General features: G+C 40.8%; 1 protein-coding gene across 50 annotated transcripts in view; it reads left to right on the forward strand.

The window, feature by feature from the left end:
- PKP4 (plakophilin 4) overlaps positions 1-16,782 on the forward strand; it is a 210,137-nt gene that overhangs the window by 35,912 nt on the left and 157,443 nt on the right. For 41 of the 50 annotated variants that reach the window (XM_065560577.1, XM_065560542.1, XM_065560544.1 and 38 more), the window contains one exon: positions 14,761-14,894. The exons of the other annotated variants lie outside the window; for them this stretch is intronic. Coding sequence is in view for 16 of the 41 variants with exons in the window: in XM_065560542.1 (XP_065416614.1) it covers positions 14,766-14,894 (129 nt within the window). In the remaining 25 variants the exon portion in view is untranslated. Of the gene's footprint in view, positions 1-14,760; positions 14,895-16,782 lie in introns of those variants that run through there. 50 annotated transcript variants of the gene reach the window in all.

A 16,782-nucleotide genomic window follows, 5' to 3' on the forward strand; every position in this document is an offset into this window, starting at 1 on the left:
ACTTTATCACAGGGGTCGGCAACGTTCGGCACGCGGCTTACCAGGGTAAGCACCCTGGCGGGCGGGGACAGTTTATTTACCTGCTGATGTGGCAGGTTCGGCCGATTGCGGCCCCCACTGGCCACGGTTCGCCGTCCCGGGTCAATGGGGGCGGCGGGAAGCCGCGGCCAGCACATCACTCGCCTGCGCCGCTTCTCGCCGCCCCCATTGGCCCGGGACGGCGAACCGTGGCCAGTGGGAGCGCGATCGGCTGAACCTGCCGCATCAGTAGGTAAATAAACTGGCCCGGCCCGCTAGGGTGCTTACCCTGGCGAGCCACGTGCCGAATGTTGCCGACCCCTGCTTTCACATAAAATTGTGAGACGTGGCAATGCTAATGTCTAAAGAAAAAAATTATGTAGAAGATTCTAAGCATCTTTTACACGCACTGGAAAATGAGCTTTTTGAGTGCTTGCTCATGTCAATTCCATTTTAGATGTGCGCACACCTACATGCGTGGCCATCAGATATTTTTGCCTTAACGGTATCCAGATGGGCGGCTGTGGCACCCTCTTGAGTGCCGCACTCATGCCTCGGTATATTAGGCTCTGCCTGCCCTCTCAGTTCCTTCTTACTGCCCATGGTAGTTAGTTGGAGTGCCTTTTCCTTGCATAGCAAGGACTAGTGGTTTTCCTTTCTTCTGATTTGGAGCCTTAGGGCCTTGTAAATAGTTTGTTTATAGTAGTTAGTGTTAAGTAGTTGTTAAGTGTTGTTAGAAGTTAAAGTCCCCAGGCAAGGCATGCCCCGTCTCTGGGGTTTAAGCCCTGCTGGGACTGTAACAGGCCTATGCCTGTTAGTGACCCCCATAGCAGCTGCCTGAAGTGCTTGGGGGAGTCAGATGTGAAGGACAAGTGTTGTATTTGCAAAAATATTAGACCCAGGACCCAGAAAGAGTGCGACATCCATCTGAGGGCCCTCCTCGTGCTCTCTGCCTGGCTTCTGAGCCTTCCCAGCTGGACTCTACCCCTAGTACCTTGGCCTCGGTGCATGGTGCATCCCCAGCACTGGGCTCTGCCTGACACTGCTCTCCATTGCTGGTGCCCAAAAAGAAGGCCAAGAAGCACAGCTCCCCTGCTTCAGGCAAGAAAGGCCATGGGGTATCAGGCAAAGGACCCAGTTTGGGCCACCCACTTACACCGGAGCCACATGGATTTGCCTCCCCAGCCAGGGTCCCTAGTCCCCAAGGGATCCGCCACCAACTCCCGGGAATGGTAGGGGACCCAGACTTGTGGCAGGGCCGACGCCTTCCCAGATTCTCCTGGTGCTAGAGAGCAAAGGCCTGTACCAGCCCTGCGTGTGCCGCAGGAAGTGGCAAGGGCTCCCTACAAGGGCAAGCCAGCCGTTAGGACTCCCCAGAGAGCAGTTCAGCACTGCCGATCCACAGAGTCGAGGGAGTGCTCTCTGACTCCGCACTGCAGATCTCTGGCTTCGCAGCCCAGATCCTCTGCAGCTTGCCCAAGATCACTGGCACCGTGATCGCAGTCTCCACCCTCACGACACAGGTCGCCTAGGGGGAAGCGCTGGTCACCATATTGTCAGCACTGTTCACCCTGCCCCGCCAGTTGTCTTCTCGGCACAATAAACCTGTATACATGTCTCTTTATAATTCTATAAAGATAAAATCTTCTCTCTCTAAAACAGCTCATGGTGGAGTAAAGAAAAACCACACACACAAAAAACCTTCTCGGCACGGATCCCCGTCCCCCGCACCAGAGTTCAGCCACTGTTTGAAGGCACCAAAATGGTTATCCCTAAGATGTTACAGAAAAATACATTAAGGATACATTAAGGCAGGGGTCGGCAACCTTTCAGAAGTGTGCCGAGTCATTCATTTATTCACTCTAATTTAAGGTTTCACGTGACAGTAATACATTTTAACGTTTTTAGAAGGTCTCTTTCTATAAGTCTATAATATATAACTAAACTGTTGTTGTATGTAAAGTAAATAAGGTTTTTAAAATGTTTAAGATGCTCCATTTAAAATTAATTTAAAATGCAGAGCCCCCCTGACCAGTGGCCAGGACCTGGACAGTGTGAGTGCCACTGAAAATCAGCTTGCGTGCCGCCTTTGGCACGCGTGCCATAGGTTGCCTACCCCTGCATTAAGATCATTTAGGGATTGAAAAATCTTAGAAGAGCTAGATACATTTTATTCCAATCTCAAATGCAAAATGACATTGAGGAGGATGTCAAGATTTGTTGTATATTCCAAAAATATGGCCAAGTCAAGCATAACCATGTTGGTAGCACAGGAAAAAATGTCCCCCTTGAGCAAAGTACATTCAGATTTGCTTATGTTGATTAGAAAAAATTATGTACTTGTTCTAGACTATTGCTCTCACTTTCTAGTTTTTACTAAAAGACACTACTGCTAATAGGTGATTGTACACATTGAATGTATTTTTGTTAGACATGATACACCTGACATAGCAATGTCTAACAAGGGGCCATAGTTTTAATGACTGAGAGTTCAAGCCATTTGCGGTGACGTTTGGGTTTGGACATGTAATCCTTAGTCCCCATTATCATCAATCCAACGGGTTGGTGGAAAACAGAATCAAAATAATAAAGTGCCTCCTGAAAAAGGCAGCAGAGTTTGGCAAAACTGTTTTGCTGTAAATTCCCGACCAGCTCTACTTACCGTTTCCTCACAACAGTTGTACTGATATCCTCAAGGGGGACCCTTAAGTGCAAGCAATGGTGCATGAGTAATTGAGCATTGTTAGTAAGTTGGTTAAAAGTATTTTAAATTCAGTATTTATGTAAATGTTGATTGATCGTTGATGTTAATTTGGGCTGGGAAAGGAGATGTGGGGGAACTGTACCTTTCAGGAGCTTGGATATGCAATTGGAAGGCAGTTGGAACTGAGTTAAGGAGCTTGATAGAGATCGGCTTCAGTGAATGTCTGAGTGATTACTGAATACTATAGCAAGTGCATGTGAACTGTGGAATTACCTGCAATTTATCAAGAGAAGCCATTTTGTGGATTGTGAAGTAAAAGTTCTAAAGGGAAGATTATCTGTGTCGTAATAGGGAAAACTACAATATTACATACTAGGTCTTCTGAAATGGGGGGAGGGGATAGCTCAGTGGTTTGAGCATTGGCCTGCTAAACCCAGGGTTCTGAGTTCAATCCTTGAGTGGGCCATTTAGGGAACTGGGGTAAAAATTTGTCCGGGAATTGATCTTGCTTTGAGCAGGGGGTGAGACTAGATGACTTTCTGAGGTCCCTTCCAACCCTAATATTCTATGATTCTAAGTCTTCAGAACCTGCAAGATATGCCTGTGTACAATCTGCAAGTTGTACAAATGTAACATGAACCTCTTATTAGTAAGCAAAAAAAAGGTAAAACATCTGCGGCCACTGGGAGCTGCAGGCAGCCATGCCTGCGGACGGTCAATGTACACACTGTCTCGTGGCCCGCCAGCGGATTACCCCGATGGGCCGCAGTTTTAGAATATCTCCATTTGCTCCATTCACCGCTGCTTTAGAATATCTCCATTTGCTGTAAAAAGGACAGGTCTAATCTGTCAATGATGTCCAAGCCACTGAACACCTGTGCTTGAGAAAGATTTTCTTTTAGGATTGTAGGATAGATTTCAACTAGATCTGGATGTAGTTCATATCTCATTCTCATAACTTCCTGTTTATTTCATCTTCCTCTGGAATGTCTTAGTCACTTTGTGAAAGATAATTCAAATAGAGTACTGGAATACCATTTGTTTAGTAATGTATAATTTTCTTATCAATACATTGTTACGTGACATCTCATTTCTCATCCACTTGAAACTTATTATCGTCTATTCTGAACTTTTTCCCCCTATTATTTTAATATTTAGTCTTTGGGATTTTTTTTTCATTTTGACACTTCATACTTTGCATAATCCTGTTGTCTCATTACTGTGACAGGGTATGATTGTTTTGTTGTTGTTCTGCATTTTGTATGCTGTTAAATTTATCGTATGTCTTCTACATAAAAAATGTAAGACTTACCTAGGTTGCAAAGTCAAGCACTTGAAAGTTAAAAAATGCTAAATTTAAGATTGGCCCCTGCAATCTTTGTTTTGATGTCTTGTGTCCAACATACACTGAAGGAGATGGATCTTGTGGAAAAACTAGTATGTGATCATATAATTTAAAAACTATAACATAATGTGTAGGCACAAGGGGGGCTGAATTAAGGTTGCATGAGCAACCATAAATTTGGCACTTCCTGTTTTTCAAGTGGGGCTGGCTGGAGAGCCAATAATTCTGTTGTTAAAAAAAAATTAAGTTTGACTTCTTTTTTTCCCCTTCTACACTGGAACAAAAACTAGTCTTCTTGAAATTAGGTGGTTAGGGCACTTACCTGACTAGCCACCAGACTGTGGAGTCAGTCTCTCTCTTGTCCAATGGATTCTTAATCATTTATACAAAGTGGAAAAGCTACAGCAGCATGGGAAGGGAGAGGGGGAGAGAGATTGACTCTATAGCCACATGATTATGACACTCACTTGGGATGTTGGCGATCTTGTTCTGCCTCATTTGGAGCAGGGACTTGCATCTGGGCCTCCTACATCCCAGTTGAGTGCCCTAACCACTGGGTTATTGAGCAGGTATACAGGGAGTATCTCTCATTTTGTCCAGAAATTCCATCCTGGGCCTGCAATACCTTCCCAACAAAAGCTTTGTTCTATAAAAGGTTTGTCTTGATGAACTGGCATTTTCCAGTAAAAAATAATTGTCAAAAAATTCCTGACCAGCTCTACTTTAAAGTGCTTGACTTTGCAACCTAAATAACATTATTTGTACGGATTTCCCTAACCCTTTTAAAGGAAAAAGGCAAAAACAAATGCTGTTTGTTACAACTGTAACAACCCCCTCTGTTAAGGTTTAAACTTTGAATCTTCGGCCTGGTCCCCACTTAGTCCGGACTTCGGACTAAGGTACGCAAATTCAGCTACGTTAATAACGTAGCTGAATTCGAAGTACCTTAGTCCGGACTTACCGCGGTCCAGACGCGGCCGGAAGTCTCCCCCCGTCGATGCCGCGTACTCCTCTCGGCGAGCTGGAGTACCGGCGCCGACTGTGAGCACTTCCGGGATCGATCCGGGATCGATTTATCGCGTCTTAACCAGACGCGATAAATTGATCCCAGAACATCGATGGCGTGCCGCCGGACCAGCCGGTAAGTGAAGACTAGGCCTTCAACATTGCAGCCCAGACTGCCATCACTTGAGCTACAGGAGCTAAATTAGGTGACAGCAGAAAAAGGCTCTTATCTCAAAGGGGGAGAGATGGGCCTTTGGAACTATGTGAAGGGTTTTGTGACTGGATAGAAATTCCAGTCTGGCTTTTCCCCCCTTAATCCATAGAACTGGAGGATTCCTGCCAAATGCGGTGTCTCAAGGTGGGGGAATGTAGGCTGCTGAGGATGTGTGTATTTCCAGAGGTGTATTTGTGGGGTGCCTGGCATGGCTCTTTCAGCTTTTTAAAAGTTCATTTTCAGTTATTTTGGCAGGTTGCCAACGTTTTCATAAGGAATGCAAGAAACAGAAAGGAAATGGTGATTTCTTTTTTCAAGAATTTATCTCAGGCAGACTTGAATGTAATTTCATGGGGCAAGTGAAAGATACATCTCAAGCCCTAGAACCTTGTTCCTGTTGAATGTCAAAGGCCTGCTGCAAACTTAAGTGTTAAAAATTCTCAAAAAAGTTGTAAGAATATTCTGTAATGGAAAGTGTTGGGTAACCTAAGTAGAGGCATCACTACCAGCTCCTCCTACAGTAAGTACTACATCAGAGTTTGAAAATGACGAAGAGTTAATCTTTAACTTTGGTTAAAAAAAAAAAGCAAGTTGATCAATTTAAAGTTGCCCTTTAAAGGAGAAGAGGATATAGTGATGCAGAAAAGAAGGTGTGGTGAAGAGCAGAGGAAGAAAAGGAAATGCATAGCTAAGTGAAACAATTGGCCAGATCAGTTGGGTAGGGCCTATCTGCACATAAAACTTCCCGTGGGTTTTGTGTACCCATGTTAAGTGATTCACAACAAATTTTGCATGAGAAGAGCATATGCACATGCTGGCATTCTGCAACTAAGGTAGTTCTGCCTCATATCATTGCTACCACATAACACAATGATGTTTTGAAAAAAAGCACTCAGCATTCTGCTCAGACCTTGTGGTACATTTCTCCACTTCTATGCTGTATGCATTCTGAGATCTATTCTATTCTATTCTGCTGCCACATTGTGGGATAGCTACAGGATTCCTTAGAGATCTCTGCCAAGCTTGCGCGAGAGTTGCAACAGCAGACCACCTACATGAGAATTCCCCTTAGTGTGCTGAAGTGCATGACTGTTGCTGTCTGGAAGGTTGCCACACCTGACGCTACTGGTTAGTAGCTAACCATTTTGGGGTTGGTAAATCAACTGTCAGAGCTGTTGTGGAGGTTTGTGGTGCTAGCAATAAGGTGATTTCACCTCTCTATTCCAGTGATTCTTCCCTTCCCTCGCGACCCCAAAGCTTAAGACTGGGCAATGCACAGAATGTTATTAATGGATTTGCAGGCTTGAGATTCACCAATTATATTGGGCCATTGATGAGTCACTTGCCTGTTCTTTAACCGCCCACCCCCACCAGGCCTCAGAATTCATCAATTGGAAGGTGTATTTTTCAATATTAATGTGGGGTGATCTGGAAAGGTCCGTAACACCAGGATCTTCAAAAACTCTGGACTGTCTTCTGCAATGCAAAAAGTGGTCTTTATGAATAGTGTTTAAATTATATGCTGAGTAGTTGCAGAATTACTGTGATGGTGTATTTGGAAGACTGAAAAGTAGATGCAGGATCCTGATGTGGAGACTTAGAAATGTCTTCTTCATATGATAGCTGCTTGCTGTGTTATGCTCAGCCTTTGAGAGCAAGGGAAAGAGCCTTGCAAATGGATGACAGCAGGAGATGGGTCAATTTGGTGAAAACAGGCAACAGCCATATTAGAGGCTTCTACAAAATGATGCAAAGACAGAGACACAGTGAGGAATGCATTGTACCCATACTTCAAGTCTAGGTGCCACTTACAAAAGTACATACACTCTTTGCATAAGAAATTTATCAGCATTACTGAATGTGTCTTGTGTACGTGTACTAGTATAATGACTGAATCATGATTTATGTGTGTGTTCCATTTATTTTTGAGTTTTTAGTACACTTTTTGGGAATTGTGATAGTGCCTGTAATCTTGTGGGTTTTTTTGTTATTTGAGTACATGTGGCTGTTGTGACCATGATGCTGTACTTTTCAATGAATTGTGCAAGATTTGGAACCATGAGTGTAAGCACATTTTAACTACTTCATTAAGAAAGAATACACCAAGGTGAACACTGTGTGCTTTAAAAAAATATATAAAAAATTCATAAAGCTGTGCAAAGGTAGAAGGTTTCAAGGCCATGTGCTCCAAGGTGGTTGTTTTCCTCCCATCATCCCTAGCAGCTGTGTCTATGAGGTGCTAACCATTTCCCTTATCAGTCTCTCTCTCTTTCCCCCTGCCTCCTTTCCCCTCCTCCCCCCCATGCTGGTGCTATGGAGAAAAAGAACAAGTTATTGTTTGTTTGAATTGTAGTCTCCATGCCAAAACTGATAAAATATTGCTTTCTTTAATTTTGGAATTCCATTCCTTCTGGTTCTTTCCAGTCTTGAGTGACCTTGGAGATGGTAAGACATTTACAACATTTTCCTCCTTTTTAGGAGCCCCCAGCCCTTTGGTGTGAGGTGGATGGCAGGGAGGAGTTTGGTTTGCAAATTTAAGGGTTAGGGTACTAAATTCTAGATGGGCTGTGAGTTACTGGGGAGAAGGTGGTAGCTAACTAAAGAGGGGGCAGCAGCAGCAGGCTAGTAATTGTATGTGAACTTCTGTATTCTGTCCATACTTTGGAGGATGTTAACCTGAGCCATGTCCCCAAAAGACAGAGTACTCTGTTCAAAAACTCAGGAGTGGAAAGGAACCACAAGGTACACGGGTAGTGCCGAGAGAGCTGTTTTGCTGTGCAATCTCGTTGCCGAGTTAGAGCACTATTTGTGCCTTTTCTCATATTTAATCCCATGGATAACCATAAAGTGCACGGCAAAATAAATAACATTCTTCAGTAACTCAAAGCATGGCAAAATTCTTTAAAATATCATTCTTTTAGGAAATATCTGTGCAGCATGATTTGGCGATTCAACTTATAGTGACTCATGTTTGCTCAAAGCTAAGTGCATTAATGACACTGTGAGCCAGAAACATGAATTTTTTTGCTTTTTCTTTTCTGAATTTACTGTTGGAGTAAAAGTGCCTTTCTTCAAATAGTTTCCCATGTGGTGCTGCCATTATGCTAGAGGGAAGAGGGTGTTAACCATGCAGATGAGGGATCAATAAGCACCATGCTGGGGAATGTGGTGGGGAGAGCAGTACACAGCAAACTGAAGTAGTCTTTCTATGTTTGCATATTTATAGAAACAAAGGTGTGGAGAATTTGTACAGTCTCTGCTGCAGCCATCATTTTGAATAGTGGGTGAGTGTGGGAGTGGTGTTAAAAGCTTACGAGAGAGAGAGAGAGAGAGAGAGAGAGAGAGAGAGAGAGAGAGAGACATTAGCCCAATATGGTGGCACCCTTATGGTGCCTGAAACTAAGTTGTTTCATTTCCCGCTCCCCCCGTACAGTTCTATTATAATATCATTCCATACTTACTGAAATTGGTCCCTTCCAAAGTTTGGGAATCTGCCCATGTCCAGTTGATTCTGTGGCTTTAATTTGGGGTGCCCCTGGATCTCCACAACTGTATGCCCTGGGGTTCACTGGTTCAACAAAGTTACTCCTGTTGGTGATTCACAAATTTTGCAAGCTTCTCTTCACTAGAGATGCAGATTTGGGACAGCAGAAAGCTGAGTTACATTAATATTAAATATATAATATTGTTTAGACAGCATGGCCTGAGATACAGTCAGCATGTTGCTAATACCCAAGTCTGTATTATCTTATCTTTGTGCTGGTGAGTCAGTCTGCATGATCTCATTTTCTGGTCAAAGCTTGCAGACTGTGAGATGGCTAGTCTTCGATAGGACTGTAGAATTAAATATGTTCTGGGGAAGAGGAATCACTAAACAATGTTTCTGTTCTGTGATGGCTTTATTTAATGTTAGGTTTCAGAGTAACAGCCGTGTTAGTCTGTATCCGCAAAAAGAAGAACAGGAGTACTTGTGGCACCTTAGAGACTAACAAATTTATTAGAGCATAAGCTTTCGTGGACTACAGCCCACTTCTTCGGATGCATATAGAATGGAACATATATTGAGGAGATATATATACACACATACAGAGAGCATAAACAGGTGGGAGTTGTCTTACCAACTCTGAGAGGCCAATTAATTAAGAGAAAAAAAACTTTTGAAGTGATAATCAAGCTAGCCCAGTACAGACAGTTTGATAATAAGTGTGAGAGTACTTACAAGGGGAGATAGAGTCAATGTTTGTAATGGCTCAGCCATTCCCAGTCCTTATTCAAACCGGAGTTGATTGTGTCTAGTTTGCATATCAATTCTAGCTCAGCAGTCTCTCTTTGGAGTCTGTTTTTGAAGTTTTTCTGTTGTAATATAGCCACTCGCAGGTCTGTCACTGAATGACCAGACAGGTTAAAGTGTTCTCCCACTGGTTTTTGAGTATTTTGATTCCTGATGTCAGATTTGTGTCCATTAATTCTTTTGCGTAGAGACTGTCCGGTTTGGCCAATGTACATGGCAGAGGGGCATTGCTGGCACATGATGGCATATATCACATTGGTAGATGTGCAGGTGAACGAGCCCCTGATGGTATGGCTGATGTGATTAGGTCCTATGATGATGTCACTTGAATAGATATGTGGACAGAGTTGGCATCGGGGTTTGTTACAAGGATAGGTTCCTGGGTTAGTGGTTTTGTTCAGTGATGTGTGGTTGCTGGTGAGTATTCAGTTTTAATGGAAGTAGAACCTGGAAGTACAAGTTTTTGCAACGATCAGGATTGGTATTTTTAATCTTTTTAATATGTGCAAGGATAAATACATGGAAAGGATTTCAGTAATGCCTGCCCTTGTGACCTTCTCAAATCTTTCCTATGAAATGTGCTTCCTGCAGAAGGTCAATAAAACTAGCACAGCCCCACCTACTGCACGGAAATGATAGTAAGTTGACTGAGTATTAGTAAATCTAATTACCAAATTGGTGTTATGCTGTAGTATATAGCTAGTACCAATCAAGGTGGGAATGAAGACTTTTGTGTATATGTGTAGGGAGAAGAGCATCTTTTTCTGTTTGGTCTGGATTTCATTTGCTTTGTTTTGGTAAATTGCCTTAGCTGCTAATTTGGTACTTTGCTTTTATTTATGTTTTAAAATGCCTAGATGACTTTGGACATATGGCACCAATATTATTATTAAAACCACACAATCTGTATTTGTTATATAATCTTCTTCAGTTATTCATTTAACCCACTGATATAGACAACCCAACTAAGTACTCTGATTTGAAAGGTTGCCAGAGGAGGGCAGTGGCACTACGATTCACAATCTCTTAGTTGGGTGAATCATATCCCATTTAATGTGCAAATAGCCTTTGAATGAATAATTACTAATGCATTTTTACTGACTCTTCACTTCTACTGTGGATCTCATGATATCTGATATTTTATTTAAAGACCGAGCTCCTGGAAACAAGTGATTAAATGGGAATCTCAAGTTTCCATTTAAAAAAAAATAAGTTTCTTGTCCTCATGGCAGGGTGGATAAAAATCAATGATTTAAAATTTTTTTTTTTAAATCAATTTTTTTATTAAAATCAGATTTTTTTATAAAATGCTTTTTGAGGAAAAAACCTATCTAAAGATCGTTTTAATTAAGATGCATTATAGCTCAAAGATATCTCATCATGGAATAGGGATTATAAATTCTAATTCTATAGTATGAGATAATATATTCATGTGATGTTTAGGAAAAGTTTTGTAAATGAGTTCCAGTAGTTCATGGATTAAGGACCCAATCTTATGGGGTTCCACAGGCTTCTGAATAGTGTATTTAGGTTAATCTTTCTAGCTACCCAATGGGACTCAGTGCTCAGTCTAGAAGATACCATCAGAGATGCTTAGTTTTGCAGTTCTCAAACTGTGGATTTGTGTCTCCAGAGGTAACATGCTTGTTAACAGCAAAAATGTTTAAAAAAAAAAGTAATATATAAATATGAGAAAAAACAGACCTCAACTCTATTGTACCTCTGCAAATTTGTGTACACGGAGTCAATACCTTAACTCTCTCTAAAAGAGCAAAGTTTCAAAAAGTTCAATAAATAAGAAGATTGTTGCGGGCGGGGGGAGGGAGAATAGATCTGGACAAGGAGAAGTCTGGAGATAAATGTGAGAAGCGAGGGACATATGCTTGTTTTGTTAAACTATTATATGTTTGCTTTTGAAGAAAAAAATCCAGAAAACATAATGTTGTTGTTTTAGTTAAATAAAACAATTTAAATGTCTGTCTGGGGATGTTCTCCTCCTAATACACCCTGGCAAGAAAATCCTCTAAACATTAATCATTAACCTGTTGAATTGGAGATAGTTCACTTCCCAATGACTTCATAAATATCTGTTTCAATTACCTTTGGTAAAAAATCATTTATTTTCTGATATAGCTGTAAAACTAAACTGAAACGTTTTCAAAATAAATCACTGTTTAAAAATGTATAGTGTGTACCTTCTAAAAATGAAACCTACATCTATTTCTGAGTTGTGAAGAATATGTATTAAGGTTATAACAACCAACAAGAATGCACTTTTATGTCGAAAACCATGATTAAATCGAGTCTTCCTGATTAGTGATTTAAATCAAATCCACCCTGCCTCATGGTCACAGAGAAAAGCTTACATATATGACCAAATTGTACCCTATGATGGGGTGTACAAACCCCACACTAAGCAACAAGGGCTTAAGGGCTCATTTTGGGCTCAGCCAGCTCCGTCCCACCAAACCTGCAGCAAATGCTTCATCTGCTGGAGGAATTAAAAGGCAGCGAATTAGCTCAGTTGGCAAGCAGCACAGCTCCAGCAGAGCAGAGTGAAACCTAATGGCTCTGATGCAGCTGCCCAAAGGGGCCCCTCTGTGAGGAAAGGGAGGATGCTTTGCAGAGACAAGAGAGAGGGAAGTATTTTGTGGCGCTGGACAGTGGCGACTTTGGATTTTCCCATCAGGCGAAGGCCTTGGACTGAGGTGACCCCAGGTGGGAGCGACGAGAGGAAGAGGCCCAGGGAGGACAGCCTTAAATAGTCTTGGTTGCCAGGTTACTGGTAACTAAAAGGGCCCTGGGTCGGAGCCCGGTAGAGTGGGAAGGCCCGGGTTCCCCTCCCCACAACCTCCTTGGCAGTCTGGGGTTGTGGCTGTGACCACTAGGCCATGCTTCCCAATCAGAGCCTGAGTGGAGACCATTACATACCCCAAAAATCTCAAAATCCAGAAGACAAATAGTAAGAACCTAAAATTTGACTAAAAAATATGATTAAGAAAAACAAACCTCTTGATTCTTTGGGTTTGACTGATGACTTTTTAACAATTGATGTTGGCAATACTGTGAAGCAGCATGTTGATGACTCACACGGTGTCAGTGGGAACTGAAACACTATATTGGCATTCCCTTTTTTCTGTGCTGCTACTTTCAGAAAAAAAAACAATGAATACAATAAAAATAGTACAACAACAAATGTTCTTCTTTAATCTGATTACTAAACACTTCGGTCTATACTAATTCACTTCAAGCAACAATCCCTTCTTTGTTTCTTATTGCCAAAGAATATAATACTGAAATAAAATATAGTGTATATATGTAACATGTTTTTCCCCACTCATCCCATCTTCATTTCAACTTCTGATGTTACTTCAGTTTAGATGAGTTACTTTATCATTGCTGTAAATGCCATTAATTTCTGTTTTTACTTTTAAACAACCCAGATTATTTTAGTCCGTTTCTACATGGTTTTACTTAAAGCACTTTTAGAACTTTAACTTCTGCTAAAGTTGCTACATACAATATTAAAGACCATGATGTACTAATGTTTCTGGCTTTTTTAACCTCTTTCTAAACTTGTAAAGATAAACAAAAGTATTCTCTTTCACCAGAAGCAGATCGGTATCATATAAAAAGTTTAAAAGTCTTTGCTTTTACATTTCTATTTTCCACACATTTCTCCTCTAATTTCTCTTCATTATTTTAATTTCTTTAAGGTTTTTTTGAAATATCACAGAATCTAGCTCACACATTTGTGAAAGCATCTTGGAGAAGATACTCTTCTGCCCTACAGTTGGCAGTCAAGTATAGGGAATGCATAACATTTAAGAGGATGCATTTAGGAATAGTTATTTAAAAGTGAAAAATGGTTCTTTCAAAAGTGCAAATTCTACAAGGATTACAAACTGAAGGAAAAAACCATATTCAGGTTCTATATCTGTCCAGTTAAAACTAACATTTCACAAGAGTTAACTTACATATTAACTAAAACGCTCCTCTTAAAGAAAAAAAACACTTTTGAGGGCTTTACAGGAAAAGTACGCTTCTTGTACACATTTGCCATTACTTATACCTTACTTAAACAGTCTTGCATAGACAATGCTTTTTCCTTTAAGCAGGAGTTAAAGTGAATCAGCATATAATTGACAGGCAGGAGAGAGATGATGTGATGAAAACTGACCAGGAATTCAGGACTAGTGTGATCAGTGCCTGGCACTGCCGCAAGTTTGCTATGAAGCCCAAGTTTTGTCCTCTGTAAAAATGAAGAAGCAGATATTTATCTACTTTTATATAGAGTGGTTGTTGAGGTTTAATTCATGAAATGTTTGTAAAGCATTCTGAGAGCCTAGACTGGAAGGAGTTATAAGAGTGCAGAGTATTAATACAATTATGCATAAAGCTTTGTTTGCTCTGGAAAAGCATTCAGTAAGTTAATTCTCATTTTTGTTTTGTTCTTGCTTGTGAAGGAAGACGGGAGCACCATATGCAGATGGCACAGCAATATGTATTGATTATTTAGAACATTTACTTATAAAAGTTGATTTGTGGAATGATATGTCTCCTGTACATGTACCATTTTATGATGTGTTACTGGATGCTAACTTTGGTACTGTTCGTATTGATTAACTTTTTTAACTAAATACAAAGATAATTCTCATTCCTTAATAGCATGTTTTTTGTCTTCAGCCTTTTAGACCATACCGTTTCATTGATCATGAGCCTTAGAATTTTTGAGTTCCAATCCCAGCTATCCCACCCTCTGTCTCACTGTGTACAGGGCTTGAGCAATTCACTTTATCTGTCTGCGTTTCCCTTTCTGCAAAATGTGTGCATTAATTATTCATAATAATTAAAGAGCCCTGTGTGTAGCACTTTGTAGATGTAAAATACTCTTGGAACATGCTGCTTTTTATTATTATTCAGTGTTGAAAAGTGCAAGTGCATTTATTTGCTAATAAAAATTGCTTGCATTGGCTATCTCTACTTGGTACCATAAAGCAGTATTTTTAAAATTGGTAGAGAAGCACAATGTTGATAGCAATACATGCAGATAGTCAGAATATGAAAAATTCTTTAGGTTTTTCATGTTAAACCTTTGCCAAAAAGTCTATGCCAGAAGACTTGCGTTTATTTAAACATCACCAGCTGAAAATATTAACTAGTTAAATGTTGTTTGGTTGTAGGCAATATGCCAGCTCCTGAGCAGACCCCATTGGTGGAGGAAGGTCTGCAGCAGACCACCCAGGAAACCTCCACAGGCCCGGGCATGGAGCCAGAGACTACTGCCACTACCATTCTAGCTTCTGTAAAAGAGCAGGTATTTTTATTTTCTTCTGTATCAGTTCAGAAGTATAATATGCTTTTCGGAATTAAGCATGTTCTACTCTTCGTTTGTTTTGTTTCCTTGACCCATTCCAACTCAAGAATTTCTAAAAGGTGTTTCCTTTCCTACTCCTGGGGGACTTCTACTCCAATGCGCACACACAATTCATGTCCCCCACAGATATTTTCTCTGCAGAATAATACATTCTGCCAGAGAGGTGCTACAATTACTCCATTTGCCCTCCAGGGGCTACTGTGGTGCTAGAAGAGAGGGCAGCTGGCTCACGAGCCAGAGCAGCAAGCCACAGAGAGGGAGAGAGCAGAGGCTGCTTTTCTCACAACAATATGCCTGCAGAGCCGGGTGAAGGGGGACGGACAGAGCTGGCCACACAGGGTTGCTGGGGGATCACATAGACTGGGGTTCAAAAGGGCTAGTGGCGGGTACAGACTCGGGAAGGACAGCATTGAGCCAGATGCTGAATGGAAGTGGCGGTGGGTGCAAGGACACATGGGGAGGGGGAGAGTAGGGAAAGACTGGGACAGGGCAGATGTGCCCAAATGAATGGGAGAGGCTAGGGGGCAGCCAGGGTCTGCATGGGGGAGGATCCTCAAATCCCTAACAATGCCTCCCCTACCCCTCCCCATCAAACAAAAACTCTGTTTCCTATCACCACCACCACCCAAAACCTTCCAGGTTCACTTCCAGGCTCCTTCCCAGCAATTACTTCCCTCTCCCTCAGCTCCTCTGTTACCCCTAACTTCCCCAAGCCTTAGCACTGCTTCTGCAGGGTGTGGGAAATGCATTTCTATATTGTCGTTTAAATGATTTATTACTCACAATTCTGTATTATTATGCCTAATAAGGAATTTATTTGTCAAAAAACATTTTCTGAATCTTTTTTGTTGTCTGTATTGTTGCAGACATACTTGCTGGTATTTTGAAATAAATTACCAAAATAATTGAAACTGGCGTGATTATTTTGTGTCATTTTGACAAATAAAATATTCCGAATTTTAAAATATTGTGTGCAAAATTTTTAGCACAGAATTCCCCCAGGAAATGTAAACCTCAACAGTGTACCTGTCAGAAACTGAACATGCAGCATACATGTTCATTTATTTGCAATCAAGAGAAATAGTATGGAAATCTGTACCGTTGTGTTCGTGCCCGGAAATCTTTTTGTAAGTCAGATTTGAAATTTGGATTGAATGCAAAAAAGCTAATGGAAAACTTTGTGACTATAAGAACCATATGTGTTCTTAAGGTAGTTGTGCAGGAATGTTTCAGTAATCTGCAGACAACAGATTTGTTCAGTTTTCTTGTGACTGTCTTGTGTTATTAACTTCATTTTTTAAGAGGATGGTTTTAACTGTTTGAGCTAGCGATTTACTTTTGAAATTCAAAGTTTAGATAAATATTAGAAATGTGAATGCTATTTCTCCTTCAAACACCTCATATTTATCATCATGCATTGTTCTTGTTAAAGTTTTGTTTACTCTTCTATAGAAGTCAAGGTTTCCAAAATATAATATTTTGCTTGTTTGAAATCAAGTTCAGCATAAGTTTGAATTGGCATTTTGAAGAAAACAAGGATTTTTTTTTTTTTAAGGAAACCTTGTAACTGAAATACAGAACTGAAACAATACTAACATTAATAAAAGCAGTAATTGATTACAGGAACTGATACCTGCAAGGCAGACAGCCCTCTATCCTGGATTTATACATACAAAATGCAACTAGAAATTTTTCTTCTCCAGAAGAAGTAGATTTCTGATAGCTTTATAAAAATATTTTTATATTTAAAAAAAAAACCCTCAGTATGCAATTCAATTTAAGAACTTTGAACCCAAATAATTATCATAACAGTTGTCATAGTTTGCCC

Source organism: Chrysemys picta, chromosome 11, assembly GCF_011386835.1.
Source record: "Chrysemys picta bellii isolate R12L10 chromosome 11, ASM1138683v2, whole genome shotgun sequence".
Taxonomy (NCBI): domain Eukaryota; kingdom Metazoa; phylum Chordata; order Testudines; family Emydidae; genus Chrysemys; species Chrysemys picta.